Here is a 16,188-nt window from a genome sequence, read left to right as displayed (position 1 = left end):
ATCCTGATTCACCAATCTGTCATCAATAGATCTGATTAGGTTTGCCTTTTTTGATGGAATGTCTGAAAACCAGCCAAACAGTGGCTAACTGCACCTGATCAGGTCATGTTACTGGAGTAGTAGTTTCAAATAAAAAAAACCAACATTTCTAATGGTGGGTTTGAAAAAAAAATACACAGTTGTACAATTATTTCTTTTGTTGTTTCTATTTGTTCAGGACATTAGTATATTGACCAGATCCCACAAGCATCAGTTAAGGAAGATTTTTCATTTGACTAGATTTTTTAAAGTTGTGAATTCAAAGAATTTTATAATAGCCACCCAAATTGCCACATATTTGAAGGCTAAACCAAGTCAGAGAGAAGTTATATCCAGAACTAGGAATGATTTAGTAAGTTTTTAGGTTATAATTGTGGTGTTATATACAGTGGTGGATCCAGAAAAAAAATTAGGGATGGTCCCGAATGAACGTCAATTGGCTCTATTTATTTCACCCCCCGAGTCATTCATTGCAAAAGTTGAGTTCCCACTAACGGTGTGTTAATGAGTCATTAATAATATAACCCCATGAAAACAATTAAGTTTTGATTTCAACAATTAACAGCATGGTATAACCTTTTTTCGTTCAGTTATTGCATTTTTATTGTTTGCTCAAGGAATTACTGATGTTATTTTAAATAGTGTCTATCACACCAAGACAACTGAGTGCCTTAAATTCTTTCTTCCAAATTTGTTTTTGTTTTTTGTTTTGTTTTTGTTTTTTGTTTTTTTTTTTTTGAAAAAGGGGTGTTTCTTTGTCATTTTCTGAGAAATGCTTTGTAAGCTGGTCGAGTGCATGGACCATGTGTAATAATTACAGGTTTGACGACAAAACACCTGTAATCGATGGTATGTACAAAATAAGAAAATGTTACTGTAAGAGCAGTAATTTTAAGAAGGTAGACATATATATGAGGCCAACGTATCTTTCTGATCAAAAACACTGAGATGTTCTGTAGGGGACACATACTTAAAAACAAGAAATACAACTTGATGGTTCAGAATAAAATAGTTGTTTACAAGCAAGGATTTTTAAAGTCAACTAAAGAAATCCCTGGTAAAAGTTGGTATTTCTGGTCATTGCTGGGTCATTGTTTGCAAGCAAAAGTAACAACAACATATTTAGCAGGAATCGGCAGTTGTTGTTAAGATCAGGGACTTCATATTAGTACATTCCCTGTTAAGATGGTTCAATATTTTTTAAAAGTGACAATTTGAACAGATGAGAGTCCTTGTCTTCTGCTAAATTAAAAAAAGCTTACTTTTTTTCGGCTAAAATACTAACACCACATCCTGCTCTAACTTGCTTTTGGAACCTTGAAGGCCTAAAAGTAATAATCTAGAGGTTGTTTTGACAGTTGAATACCAGCTATATTGATTGCTATATTGTCATTTTAACATTTTGATCTTGCATTCCAACCTAGTATTACTATGCAAGGTTAATTAAATAATAACAACTGTATTTTTAGAAAATGACACCTTGAAAAAAATGAGGTTAGACAGAGGATATGGTCAGTGCGTAGTGGTACCACCCCTTGGATCCGCCAAGACAGGGGGTGGTCCCTGTGTCATGGTACCACCCTCTGGATCCGCCACTGATATATTTTATGTTTTGATTTTAATATGTTTATTTTTATGTATAATTTGTGTTCATCAGTCAATACTTACATAGAATATACTTTTTTTAAGAACTGGCTAAACTTGATATCTGTTGAAGATAATTGAAAGTAAATGGATTGAATAAGTAGTTAACACCATCATTGACTTATACTTAAGAAATATTAGTACCTGCTATGACTAGCAGGCATAAAAAGTTTATCTGTAAAAATCATTTTTTGAGAATTTTCAATAGTGTCTTACTCAGTTCTTACAGACAGAAATTTAAATCCATTTATACTCATAATTTTACTTTTTCAAATGTGCATTTTACTGTTTTACTTAGTTTACTTCAGATTCCACTATTTTGTTGGCTTTGTAAGATTAAATCTGAAAATCGCACTCTTGATGAACATAACCATAAAAATGAAACCTAAAAAAGTACCATTATGTTATCAATTGACATATGATCTCTTTTGATTTTTAGCATATAGAAGAGAAATCGTTTAAGAAAGTGTACAAGATCTATAAGAAAGTATTTAAGACCTATCTGTTACCGTACAGAGATATGTTTCCTGATGCCAAAGAAAAGGATTATATGACTAAGTTAGTATATCTTTCTATACCTTCTTGATGATAATGGATTGCTAATAGCAATAAGTAAATTATCAAAATGTATGACCAGTATGTAATATTCTCACTTTTAGACAGACTTACTTCTTAGTACAAATGTACCATATACATATTTTAGTGTTATCACTTTTCTTTCTGAACAAAAAAATGATAAATCAATCAATATTAATAGTAAATTATCCTATTCAGCAGTATATTTGAATACAATAATAATTTCTTTTCATACTTGCATTTTATAGTCAGGACTTTTATTGCTTTGTAAAAACAAAGGCATCTACTTTAACACTGTGGCTTTTTTTTGTTTGTTATAGGAGTAAGATGTCAGAGAAACATTTGAGGGTGATAGAGTGTATGAGGATGCCTAACTCAGCAAGTGAAGAGGAATCAGATGAGGAGGATGCAGAGGATACTGAACCAGGAGAAGAAGAAGAATCTGGCAGAGGTAAGGCAGTTGAAAGAGGTGAATCAGGATTTGATTCCACTTAAAACATTATGTATGTAAGTTAACTTCACGTTAGAATTCACATGATCTCATTGAGTAACTTAAAGGTAGATTATCTCCACAGTTATAAATATTGAAGTGCCAGAGTCTTGACTTTGTGAATATAAACTATGTACAGGTTATTCTGTATGATTAGCCACAACCATGGAAAACATGTGAATGGTTGTCGAAGTTGGTTTTATAATGATATTATATGTTTGAGTTTCTATGTTGATTTATTATGATAGTCCTCCTGTGTAACTCAAATCTCAGAGGCTTGCATTAAAGTCACAATTCAATGATTTTGTTTTCCTTCCTTCAGAATTGAAGCCTTATTCATACATCTATGAGAGACCAATGTTATATCAAGGTCTGAGAGCAGTAGAGTCAGCTGGACCTCAGGGTGTCAACAGGGCTGAGCTGACCCAGATTATGGGATTAGATTACTATGATGGAAGAGCTATGTGTAAAGGTCTAGTTAGATCTGGTAGTGTTATTGATGTTGTCGTTGATATGGGCAAAGTTAAGAGGATACAGTAAGTTATATTTTATTTTAAGCCATAAAACTTGATTTTAGGCTAAGGTTAATTTTTAACTGAAAAAAAAATATCAGATATTAAAAAAAAGATAAACCATTGTTATATGTAATAAATGGAAAGCTCCCAGATTATCAAAGTCAAAAATTTTATTACATCCCCATTGGCTATATTGTAATCACCTTGTCCGTCTGCCAATTACTCTGGTTACTCTTATCTGTAACTGATCTATCAGCTTACATGGAAGGGATGCTTACATACTTGGTACATTGCTGTTGCTTGATAGCTTTGTAACATACCCTCCCCCACTCCTTTTCAAGCGTCCTCACCTATCTACATCCTGTTCACGGTATAATGTCACTTGACTTAGTCATTTTTTCAACTGCTTTCGGAGGGAATCCATAGATATTTGATGTATTTCTGTTGCATGTTGACGTAATATGTCTCCCTTTTCCAGATTTGTAAAAAGGGTTGAGTTGGTGTATTGTTAGCACAACATAGCGTGCATCTTCATGTTTTATATGGTTTAAATATTTCAGATATATTGCTAAGAAGTTCAAAGATGAGAGCAAGATACTGAAGGAATATTACTCTGAACAAGATAAGTTCATGGAGCTGATCAAACAGGAGGAAACAAAAACTGAGATGGAGGGTAAGTATCACACATTGGATGAGAAAAAAAAAGAGGTCATAGTGTTGAATGTCTTACTGACTTAACAGAATTGTATTTATATGATGTATTTCTTCAGCTAAAGAATCTGTATTCGATAAAATGATATTATAAATGTACATTTGATGAAATTCTTGCAAAAAAGTGTTTTTTTAATGTTAGCTAAGAGACATACAAATATTTTTTTTTAAAAACCTGCTATGCAAACAATTCAAAGCAGATATCCAAAATGAGTCAAATTTCTGTTAATGTCATTGATTGTCAAAGCATAAAATGTAATGTTTAATTACAGAGGGAAGTTCTCAGGATGAATCTGTGAGTGACCAGGCTATGGAAATTAGTACCCCTATCATCAAAACAGAGGCAGTTGTTGAGGTCTTGAGTGAAGTAATTGCTGGTCTGATTGGACAACCTTGTTCTTCATCTACTGTGACTGAAACTCCTACTATGGAGCTTCATCCGGTGGACGTAGAACAGTCTCAATCTAATGATAGTCTTGTATCCATGGTAACACAACACTCCCAGGAAACAATACCTGAGGTTAACATCAAGTCAGAGGTAGAAACAAAATCAAAAACACCAAGGAGGTCACAAAGAAGAGGTTTGTTTTGGCTTTAGTTAGGAAAGGTTTTGTAACTTAAGCATTGTCAAGTGATAATTGTAATATTGCCATATTTTTTAGTCAAATGAAAATTTGACAGTTTAAATTCATTTTTGGATGAAGCCAAGTTATGATTATGATTAATTATTGATAAATAGATTGGTAGGATTTAGGTCAAATTTCATTAGTAACACTGGGCCATCTGTTGCACAACCAAGGATTTATATGATATATAATAAAAATAGCAGCTTTTTAAATGATGTACATATCCAATTATTTCATCTTATTACTTTTATTTTGTTTCAGAAAATGTAATGACAGGGAAACACTTCAAAAGACTTAGTTGGATCTTAGAAGCTGTCAGGGATGCTAAACTCATAGAAAATGTCTTCCACTTAATGAAGGTCTCTACATTGTGTTTTTTTCTACAGTAGTTTAAACTTTCAAAACAATTTGATATTTTTCTCTGTTTTTTTTTTCATGGAAGGGTGAATTTCAACAAATTTGTGTAACAGTTTGATTGTGAGGCTTAAGTTTTGACTATTTGAAAAATGAAATTTTTTAAAGCAAAAATATGGCCAAACTGGTAAGGCTGTTTGACAATTTATTCTTTTTGTCCCCCCCGCGACATGGAAATTATCTGTCTGTCCGCATTTTCTGCACTTTTTTTCGTAATGCTGTTACCAAATAAGTTTGTTTTGGTATATGGCCTTATTATGAATAACAGATTAAGTTCGACTTTGGTTACGGTTGAATGATTTTTATGGAAGTTGCGGCCCTTTGACTTAGAAAATTTCAGTGAATTTACAATTTTCGGCTTTTTTTTGTAATGCTTTTACTAATGGATTTTGTATTTTGTATGTAGTCTTACTATGAGAAGTTACAGATTAAGTTTGATTTTGGTTACAGTTGATTGATTTTTATGGAAGTTATGACCATTGGACTTAGCAAATTTTGGTGAATTTAAAGTTTTCCACACTGCTTTTTTTGCGGGGGACATTGGAACGCTTTTCTTTTATACTCTACTTGTATTTACTTGTACAGAATCTGAGAGCGAAAGAGAAAGCAGAGGGTAGTGCCTTTATGATAGACAAAAAGACACTGCATACTTTACTGAACATTCTAGTGAACCAAGGGAAAGTCAGATGTATCAAAACTGTCATTGGACTGGGAGATAATATGAAAACAGTAAGTTCTGTAGACTGTCATTGGATTGGGAAATGATATGAAAACAGTAAGTTCTGTAGACTGTCACTGGATTGGGAGATGATACAAAAACAGTAAGTTCTGTAGACTGTCACTGGATTGGGAGATGATACGAAAACAGTAAGTTCTGTAGACTGTCATTGGATTGGGAAATGATATGAAAACAGTAAGTTCTGTAGACTGTCACTGGATTGGGAGATGATACAAAAACAGTAAGTTCTGTAGACTGTCACTGCATTGGGAGATGATACGAAAACAGTAAGTTCTGTAGACTGTCACTGGACTGGGAGACAATATGAAAACAGTAAGTTCTGTAGACTGTCACTGGATTGGGAGATGATACAAAAACAGTATGTTCTGTAGACTGTCACTGGACTGGGAGATGATACAAAAACAGTAAGTTCTGTAGACTGTCACTGGATTGGGAGATGATATGAAAACAGTAAGTTCTGTAGACTGTCATTGGACTGGGAGATAATATGAAAACAGTAAGTTCTGTAGACTGTCACTGGACTGGGAGATGATATGAAAACAGTAAGTTCTGTAGACTGTCACTGGATTGGGAGATGATATGGAAACAGTAAGTTCTGTAGACTGTCACTGGACTGGGAGATAATATGAAAACAGTAAGTTCTGTAGACTGTCACTGGACTGGGAGATAATATGAAAACAGTAAGTTCTGTAGACTGTCACTGGATTGGGAGATGATATGAAAACAGTAAGTTCTGTAGACTGTCACTGGATTGGGAGATGATATGAAAACAGTAAGTTCTGTAGACTGTCACTGGATTGGGAGATGATACAAAAACAGTAAGTTCTGTACATGGATACTATAAACCAGTGTTTTTACACCAATACTTATTTTTGTGCTTAATTCAGTTTTGCTGCCATCTCCTTTTATGACTTACACTCTAACACTTACTGTATATACTTGTGTATAAGTTGACCTGCATATAGGATGGAACCCCTTGCTCAGCCCAAAAATTCTGGAATCTAGCCTTGACCCGCTTATAAGTCGGACTGAACTCAGACTGAATTTTTACAGGTACAACAATCAGTGAAATGTAAGGAAGTGCTCAATTTTGGGTGGAAAATGTGAAGAATGATCACATGTTTGTTGTTTTTTGTTTTTTTTTTGAGCTGCAGAAGTATTTACATCCAGGGCGTACGTTGTTTCGGATCAATATAAACATGTGTAGGTTATTTTTTTTAATCAAATTGCTCACTACATATTTGAAATGATTTACATAGTAAATATAACAAGCCATTTGAGTTGTTATCATTCAATGTTTACTGGTGACACAAGCAAGATTTATTTATACAACTAATGACCAGATTAGAATGAATAAAAACTTAGAACTGTGAAGAACAATTTTTTAACAGAAACTTGGACACTTATTGAGATCAAAGGATTTTAATGAATTAATTACCTATTATGGTGATCAAAGGGTTGATTGCTCATTAATGTTAAAACATCTTTGTGCCCGGTAATCATCTTTCATTGTTTTCTTTTCAATCAAGTCTATCAAGACGGTTCTCTTTGACATATACACCATACCTATTATCTTTATATTGTTATGAAATTACCAATAATGATAATGTTAGCATCTTTTTATTACAATTTAACATAAAATTTTAATTATTTCATAGCATTACTAATATTTCTTGTAATCTACGGTACATCGCTTAGTCATGTTTCATGCCATCTTTTTGGTATTCAGATGTATTAAAAAACCATGTGACATATTCAAGTGAAAATAACAAACACAAAAAGCTGCAGGAAATACAAATTTTATTAAAGATAGTTTAGTTGTAAGGCATAATAAAAATAAAACTGTAAATATTTACTTATTTCTTCACTTCATAACCATACACAACAATAACAAATATGACATATAGGTCGACTTTTACAATACACAAGTACGGTGCTGATACCTTGGTTCTCCCACTTGCTCCGACTAGAATTTTTAACCTGCAGCCAAGATTTCGATTATATGTCAGAACCCTTCTTAGCAACTGAAAATTGACTCCCAAAAATCCGACTTACGTGCGAGTATATACAGTATTCCACAATAAATGAATGGTTTCAGTCTGTCTGTCTCTTATATTTCTGGATACATTCCTATGAAACAATATTCAGTGTTAGATCACCTGTTGTTTAGATGTACATATGGACATAATTTTAGATTTTTACAAGTTTTGTGAAAATGTTGCTATGGACTTGGTCATATTTAGCTTTTTGTCCAACATAATTTGTCAAAATCCACCATTACCACCAGGTGGACTTCATGATTGTTTTTATGGGGTTAGATCATGATATGGAGATTTTGTAAATGATATGGATTTGACATAAGCAACATACATGCTGGATATGAGATTACATTTCAAAAAGGCCAAACTAAAGACATTTTTTGTGTATATTTACTCTACTACAGTATTTAATCTCGCTAATAATATCGTAAAAATATTACTATAGAATAGGCCAAACTAAATGCATTTTCTGTTTATAGTTGCAGTATTATTGTGATCCAAGTATACAGCCAACAGATAACATTGTAAAGAGTGCTATAGAACAGGCCAAATTAAAGTCATTTAGTGTTTCTAAAGAAAGCATAAAACATTCTAAAGAAAAGGAAATGTCACCAGCCAAGAGCAAGGTTTGTAATTAAGTCTTTATTATTCTGCTGCTTGTCAGTCCAAATTCCATATGTTAACTAATAAAAGCTTTTTGCACATAGAATATTTATTAGTTACTAAGGTATGAGACTTAAACTACTTAAAAAAGGGGCTTGGTCATACTATGTTTATCGTCAGCTTGCTAAATAACTTTCATTTGAATCTATCTAATGATAGGTTCCTCTGAAGCATTACATCAAAATTACATTGAAAGGTTCGTCCATCAAACTATCTGTCTCCAAATAATTTCCACATATTTTTAGAATGGAACAAAGGATTTTTTTTAAAACTTTGTACAAATGTTATGTATAATAGTACACACATCAAGATCAAATTTTGTTGCTTCTGTGACTAAACACATATAAGTTTTGACTCACTGTTGGACTAGTACAAAGCAAGCTATATTTCATGGATCGAAGTATCTTTAAATGAATAAACTCTGCCATAGGATTTTAAACATCAATCAATCAATTAATCAATCAATCTTTCATGGTTTTTATTTATAAAGTGCATAGTTTACTGCTCTACAATGTAGCAGGGTATCATGTAATGTTCCATTATATACCATAATGATACATTTTTAGAATTCTTATTTCTTTTATTTTAGGATATATTAAAGACTCTTCCTGAGAGTGCCCGAGAGAGTATAGCCAAACTACATGAGTTCAAAAGTAAACTAAAACCTACAGATATGGTATATGATAAAGTAAGTATTAACTACTACTGAATAGTTAGTAATAGTTCCTTGATACTAGTACTTTATTAAAGGCATGAAGCTGACTATTCTTCTCATGAAAATGATAGAAAAATGCCATTCATGCAATAGAGCATAACTAGAATTTGAGGCTGCATTTAAGACTGAGAAAAAAGCTTAACCGAATGGATACTCTTTTTATTCCCATAAACCACAGAACAACTAGTATCCTGAATAAATACAAACAGCAGACACATGATTTTCAACATTTGATTTTCAGAAATGTGCCAAACTATATGGCTACAAAGCAAAAATGCAAAGAGCCAGAATTATTCATCAGTTACTCTGGTATCTGATTTATGGTTATCAGGGGAAGGAACCAGTCAACTCAAGCAAAGCAACTGAACAGGCAGGCACATCTGCAGAGGTATATAGTGTATTTGACAGGGGACAGGATTTTTGTTTCTCTTTCTCCATTTTGGTGAGGCAACTTATTGTTTTTGCCCTGCCTGTCAGCTCATTCATCTGTTCCTCAATTAATATCTCAGTCTTTAAATCCTCTGGTATTACTGAACAGAAGTTCATGTAACTTGTTCAGTATTAAGGATGCCATAAAAAGATTTGCACACTACAGGAAAATTTTGTGAGAGTTATGTCCCTTTGAAATTATAATCGTCCAAAAATATACTACTAGATAGCTTATCAGTGCACATCATCTAAATCTACAGAATAGAACTTAGTAGATAGTGAGTATAATAAAGAATGTACATACTTTATTAAGACTGGATATGGAATAAACACATGTTTCAGGAGACAAAAACAAACCTAATTCTTTTAATTGTCCCATATGGTTTTTTTCCAGTCTTTATCTTGAAATTAATATATGTAATATCAAATATTTTTTATATCACTTTTATTAGAAGTTTAAAATGTTGACAACATGTATATTTCTTAATAGATAAATATGACTTTAATTTTCTTTGATTACAAGCTTAACTGTAATCCTCTAAAACATGTTACAGGGGGCAGTCACAGACAAAGAAGAGACTCCCCCAGTTTACCTTGATGAGATGTCCTGGAAGAGATACCTGGCACCCCTACCAGAACATAGAGGTATTGTACAATGTAACTCCATGTCAATCACATTGATACTAAGTTTAGTAGATGAAAACCTTATTTAATTACTCCACATCTTATTTTTGAAACCATTGACTTTGTGTCAATTTATTTTATACAGTGAACTCTTTATAGATGAACCTTGGAAAGCTGTCTAAACCAGACCAGACATTACCTGATGTCCTGCTTTATCAGTTTTCACAAGTTTTGAATTCTTTTTTATGTAAACAATTTTCTTATTTGGATGAAACCTTTAATATAAAATTGTTCTGGTTTAGAAATTTTTCACTGTAACCACAAAATACAAAGATATGTAACAAAACTTGTAAATCTTTGCGTGCCTTATTTAACCAGTAACAAAACTTGTAAATCTTTGTGTGCCTTATTTAACCAGTAACAAAACTTGTTAATCTTTGTGTGCCTTATTTAACCAGTGGACATTAAATTGATTATTTTTTAGACTCATTACATTGTAAATTGATTTGTTTAAAGGAGGTGGGAATCACATAATACATTTAATGAATTATACATTTATTGTTAAGAAGAATAAAATTATTACTTTTAGATTATTTCTGAAGTTTTAATGCTTATGATAGTTTTAAAACCCAGATGGGCAAATAGGGCATATGGTATTCAGGAGTTTAAACCTCTTTTCACTCTAAACTTGGAGTACAGATAAACTTTTCTAGCCTTTTTTTAAAACAGAATTTACTATTTTCTGCATTCAGGTTACCCTAAAGGATGGTGTTTAATCAGTGATGTTCTCCTGTCTCTACCACTGTGTTTATTTTGTGCTCTTGTTCATATTTCATACAAGGTACTGATATTAAACATAGCTGATAATCTTTAATGTGTAGTATTATAATTAATAATATATCCAGGAAGTTTTTATATGCTTTCCATGCTTCTAGTTGTGTTCTAAATGCACATATTTTAAAGGTGTTTTCCAATAAAACGTTGGTCTGTTCATCTATTAGCTGTCATAGAATCAGTTATTATTTCATCTTTAAGATGGTACTATGTACTATTAAAATCTGTGTTAAATAGCAGACAGAAGTGATCTTTTAGCTAAATATTAATTTCTTTACAATATAATCCAATATTCTAATGATGTGTGCTATGATTTCTCTACACAGATTGATGGCTTGTTAGAGCTGCTGAATGATCCAGTGAAATGTTTATACCCAATCTCTTACCTTCCCTGTAATGTTTCTCAGAGATTACTGTTTGCCAGGAAGTATATATATGCCTTCCATGAGAACTGTGTTAGAATCTGCCATATGGGACTATTGTCCTTTGGGTCCTCTAATAACAAAGAAAAGGACCAGGTATATATCAAATATAATGATACTACCAAATACTTTTAGATGTATATAATAAATGTGACTGTAGAGCTGTGGAGTTGTTGGAAAATATGATTACTAGTAAAAAGATTGTGGGGTTGAGTGGACAGGTTTGACTTATCTTGAATTGTTTTGTGTTCGAAGTCCTTGCTTATTTTGTGTGTTAAGGTTGACAATCTTATACAAAAATTTTCAACAAAACTCAACTTCACTTAGATTGAAATAAACCTGATTATCAAAATAAACAAAGATTCAATCATAATATAGAATGAATTATCATGAATATGTTTTTTCCTGTAAACATGTGCAATATTGTTTTTTTTCTTTTGCTTCAGATATTTATCTTTTTGCACCAGACAGCTGGTTTAGTGGATACCACCCATTCTTTACAAGGATATTATAAAACCCGGATGCCAGTTGGACATGAACCTGATATGAAGATGTACAACTTTACTGGTAATGATGCATTGGAACAGTACTGGATTGACCTTAAGCATTTTGCATTCAGTAGTAACCTTGGGCATAAATGTAAGTCAAATCATTTGGATATTTTCGTTAACTTCTGCTTTAAGTTTTGGAATGTTATATCTTGTCTTGCCATTACCTCAATGAAACTTTTATGATATAAAAAATACTTTGAAGGTTAACGTTTGTATTTAAGATTCAAACATTCACCTTTGTTTTACTGATCCAATACTAAACATACTGACTATAAATAGGGTGGGAAAACATTACTGTATAAGGGAAATGGATATGGTTTATTTGTGTCAAAGAGATATTACCAGAATGAAAAATGTCAGCTAGGTTATTTATTTTAAACTAATTTAAACTTATTTTAGAATGTTTACATCATAAATAGCTAATTTACCTTTTAATTGAAAAATAATTGATGTCTTAATATTGTAGTACTGACAGAAAATGACAGAAATGAATCCCCGGAGACTGTGGGAGGATTCCTTACCTTGGAGGATGCCCAAAATCCTAAAACTCCAGCTACAGTCATTGATGATGGAATTATACCAGGAGATGGTAGAGGACCTGCTGGTCTAGATTCTAGCATGTACATGTAAGTAGGGGACTAGGCTATAGAATTATACCAGGGTATGATAGGGAACTTACTGGTCTAGATTCAAAAATGTTAGTAGAGGCAAAGAGTACTGTAGGTATATATAGTTTTATAGGACAGATGGACAGTGCTGTCCTGTATATGCAGTGGTCTCAAACATGAATGGCTAAAATTCGTTTTGTTGGAAATGATGTTCGTAAGTTGGAAGAGATTGTTCAAACTTTTAAAGCAGGTGTAGATTGGGTGTTTGAGGAAGCTGGTCCGTCTAAACACTGCGAAGACTGGTCTTAGTGCAATAAGACCATAAAAGTTGCACTAAGACCAGTAGGATGACATATTTCTGGAGTAAATGTACTACCATTGGAGTGGTAATTTAAAATTACATAAAATACACTAAATTTAGTGTAAAAACAGTCATTTAAACGTTAAATTTGTAGCCTTTTGTGCTAAAATTTCCGGCACATGCCGACAATCCTATGTGTAAAAGACCATGACTGAATAGATACAGACTGAATAAACATTGTCATGGTTAACAGATCAGAATTATATTTCAATAGTGTAATTTAGGTGATTTTTGGTAATACCTGTTATTCCTTGTGGAAGTGAGGTCCGGGGAACTGGAAAAACTTTCAGTGACTCTGACCCATATGAGCACTTACATTTGAAATTCATAAAAAAAATCCTTGGAGTAAACAGTAAACCTACAAACATTGCATGCTTAGCAGAACTGAACAGAACATCTCTACATCTAAAAGTTCAATTGAATACGATTAAATTTTTAAACCATATCCTTAACTCCCCTGATACACTAGTCTATGAATGTTCAGAGAAGTTAAAAACAACAACTTGTGGATGTCCCATGTAAAAAATATACTAAATAAATTAGGGTTCTGTCATCTTAACTTACAACTTAATAACCTTCAAAGACTACACGATCAGTTTAAGCAAAATTTAGAAGGCTCTCTCGTAAAATATTTATTCCGTCTAAAACACCTCCACATATTGATTTATGTAAATCTAAAATAGAAGGATCTATCATCAGTAAATTTCGTTTGAGTGCACATGCACTAGAAATAGAAAGGGGTCGGTACAAAAACAGGAAAAAAAACGTATTTGTAAATCGTGTGATAGTGGGAACATAGAGGATAAATATCATTTCTTCTCGGTGTGCACCCACTACACACCGCAAAGAAATCAATACAGAATGAAATTGGACAACCATAATTTAATTTCTTCATCAAAACCTCACCAATAGACATAGCATATATATTAAACAGTAACTCTATAGAAATATTAAAAATAACTATCAAATTCATAAATGAATGTTGGAATCGAAGGTAAATTTAATTTAACAGAAATTATATTAATATATAACGTTAAAACTATAGATTAATCTGTTTTGATCAGATTTACACCACTGTCGCGCCATGGTCATAAAAATTTAGTTTATATGTAATTTATATTACATTGTTCTGTTTTTGTTCGTGCCATAACCATTTATTGTAAATGTGTTTGTGCAGATAAAATTGTTTATTGTCTATTGTCTATTTAATTGAGCTTAAATAATATTTGGGGGATTTTTGTTGTTGCAATTTTGTTCTTGTTTTTATGAAAAATCGTAATGCTGATTTTGAAAAATCTTTTTTTTTGGAGAAACTTTTAAAGAAATGTCTAAATAAACAGTATTAAGTCACACAGTTTTAAATAGTGGGACAATAATTATTACATTAACGACATTTATGGCAAGGTTTGTTAAGACAACTTGAAAATCTTTTCTGTGTTCTATTTGCACGAGATCTTTTACTTTGATTGGGTTTTTTTTTATGCCTCTGGTATGTTAGCACTACATGTTTTCCACATATTGAAAGAACAGCATTAGAAGAATTATTTTTTTATCTAATTAAAGTCTCTAATACAGAATTTCTTTCTCCTTTGGAAGATTTTGAAAACCAGCTCTGATACGTAATGGCACATCTCTTAAAAGAACCAAGTAGTTCATAGTTTCCTGTTCCATGGCAACCAGGATTCTTTTTATGTCTGTGAAAGGGGTTCTTACAATGTCTTGTAGTGCAAATCGTACACATGATGGAATCAGTCATTGGACGAACTGGGAACTTATGAAATCGAACATCTAATAATCAAAGGGCAAAGAAAGTAGACTATTCTGCTTACTTAAATCATGCAGTATGAACAATTTATGAATCCAAAACTAATGGAAAAAATAAAAAGGAAAATATTGGAAAAAAAATCTTGTCCGTATTATATGTTCCTGGTGACATTAATTATGGATATTAGAATTAGAACTAACAGAACTAAGATGTGTGTATATCAAAATTTATAAATAAATAAAGACATCATTTCCATTTTTTTTTTTTTTTGCATTTTATATGCATTTACTTTTATTGATGCAACTGAGTAAATTTTGAAAGGCTTTACTATGTTTGTAAAACATTTCCATGCATTATATTTTTAACTTCAAATAATAACATCAAGGAGTGAAATAAATTTATATATATTGTATTATTATGTATATATTCTTGAAACCATGTAGAAAAATTGAACATAATTAACGTTTTAAATAAGATTATCACTAATAAACAAAATCACCAGAGTCATGCTTGATTGGTTGTTACTTTACATATCATTGACTTTAATGGACATCAAAGAGCCGTGGTCACTGTCGGTCACTCGCATGATTGCCGGCACGTGCCAGGGAAATTGCACAAAAGTCTAAACAGTGAATGAATCAATGACTATTATTATATTAAATTCAGTAGAATAGATGCATTATTAAATAACCTTTCCAAAGGCAGTGCTTTTACTACAGAAATATGTCATCTTATGGGTCTTAGTGCTACTTTTGTGGTCTTAGTGCTTCTTTGAGGAAGCTTTGCATTTCCCTGTTGGTCGCCCATAGCAACATAGCAGTACATCATCAGGAAAGTAATTGGTTGAGTGGTGAAAGCTCCGCCCTCATAGACAAAGCCTAAAATTATATAATTCTGAGGTAACTCTTTAATCTAAGAAAAGAAAAATTGCTTTTAATTAAGTTAATTATACACTTTAGGGAAAATTCTGCAGTTAATCATCAATCCCTCAGTTAACACAATTTAAAAACCATGTCCATTTTTACTTTTTCAGCCATTTGGGAAGAAATTGGTCCTGGAATAATCTACAGCCAAAACCAAAGACATCAGCTTTTACTGATAGTTTACATGGAGTGGAAAGTTAGTAATATCTAATTGCTAAAAAAAATTTAGCTTTATTAAACATTTGTTACGTCTCCCCACTTCTTCTATTTTACTGTATGTTGAACTTGTTTTTTTTTTTTTAACTACTAAATTATTTGCTGAGTTTTAAATAATGCTTTTAAGGCAAGCAAATAAATACCTGCTTTTATTATTTCATGCCATTAATATACCTGCCATGTCTTGAATAAGTGGTGAACACATCAGAGGTAGAAATTTCTCATTTCATCAACCAACAGAGACACTATTAAAGAAACATTGGACTGAGACACAATTATAATAA

At 32.2% G+C, this 16,188-nt stretch overlaps 1 protein-coding gene across 16 annotated transcripts in view; it reads left to right on the top strand.

The window, feature by feature from the left end:
- LOC148627115 (general transcription factor 3C polypeptide 1-like) overlaps nucleotides 1-16,188 on the top strand; it is a 179,292-nt gene that overhangs the window by 8,459 nt on the left and 154,645 nt on the right. For all 16 annotated transcript variants that reach the window (XR_015919749.1, XR_015919767.1, XR_015919763.1 and 13 more), the window contains exons 7-23: nucleotides 218-391; nucleotides 2,123-2,241; nucleotides 2,580-2,710; nucleotides 3,072-3,285; nucleotides 3,825-3,937; nucleotides 4,248-4,556; nucleotides 4,863-4,960; nucleotides 5,601-5,744; nucleotides 8,273-8,419; nucleotides 9,046-9,144; nucleotides 9,413-9,559; nucleotides 10,155-10,245; nucleotides 10,977-11,065; nucleotides 11,385-11,576; nucleotides 11,927-12,119; nucleotides 12,498-12,657; nucleotides 15,799-15,884. Coding sequence is in view for 3 of the 16 variants with exons in the window: in XM_088567590.1 (XP_088423716.1) it covers nucleotides 218-391; nucleotides 2,123-2,241; nucleotides 2,580-2,710; nucleotides 3,072-3,285; nucleotides 3,825-3,937; nucleotides 4,248-4,556; nucleotides 4,863-4,960; nucleotides 5,601-5,744; nucleotides 8,273-8,419; nucleotides 9,046-9,144; nucleotides 9,413-9,559; nucleotides 10,155-10,245; nucleotides 10,977-11,065; nucleotides 11,385-11,576; nucleotides 11,927-12,119; nucleotides 12,498-12,657; nucleotides 15,799-15,884 (2,506 nt within the window). In the remaining 13 variants the exon portion in view is untranslated. The remainder of the gene's footprint in view (nucleotides 1-217; nucleotides 392-2,122; nucleotides 2,242-2,579; nucleotides 2,711-3,071; nucleotides 3,286-3,824; nucleotides 3,938-4,247; nucleotides 4,557-4,862; nucleotides 4,961-5,600; nucleotides 5,745-8,272; nucleotides 8,420-9,045; nucleotides 9,145-9,412; nucleotides 9,560-10,154; nucleotides 10,246-10,976; nucleotides 11,066-11,384; nucleotides 11,577-11,926; nucleotides 12,120-12,497; nucleotides 12,658-15,798; nucleotides 15,885-16,188) is intronic.

This window comes from Perna viridis, chromosome 1, assembly GCF_037379345.1.
Source record: "Perna viridis isolate PV_CMFRI_1.1 ecotype Kerala chromosome 1, ASM3737934v1, whole genome shotgun sequence".
NCBI classification, from domain to species: domain Eukaryota; kingdom Metazoa; phylum Mollusca; class Bivalvia; order Mytilida; family Mytilidae; genus Perna; species Perna viridis.
This window is presented reverse-complemented; position numbering and strand designations above follow the sequence as displayed.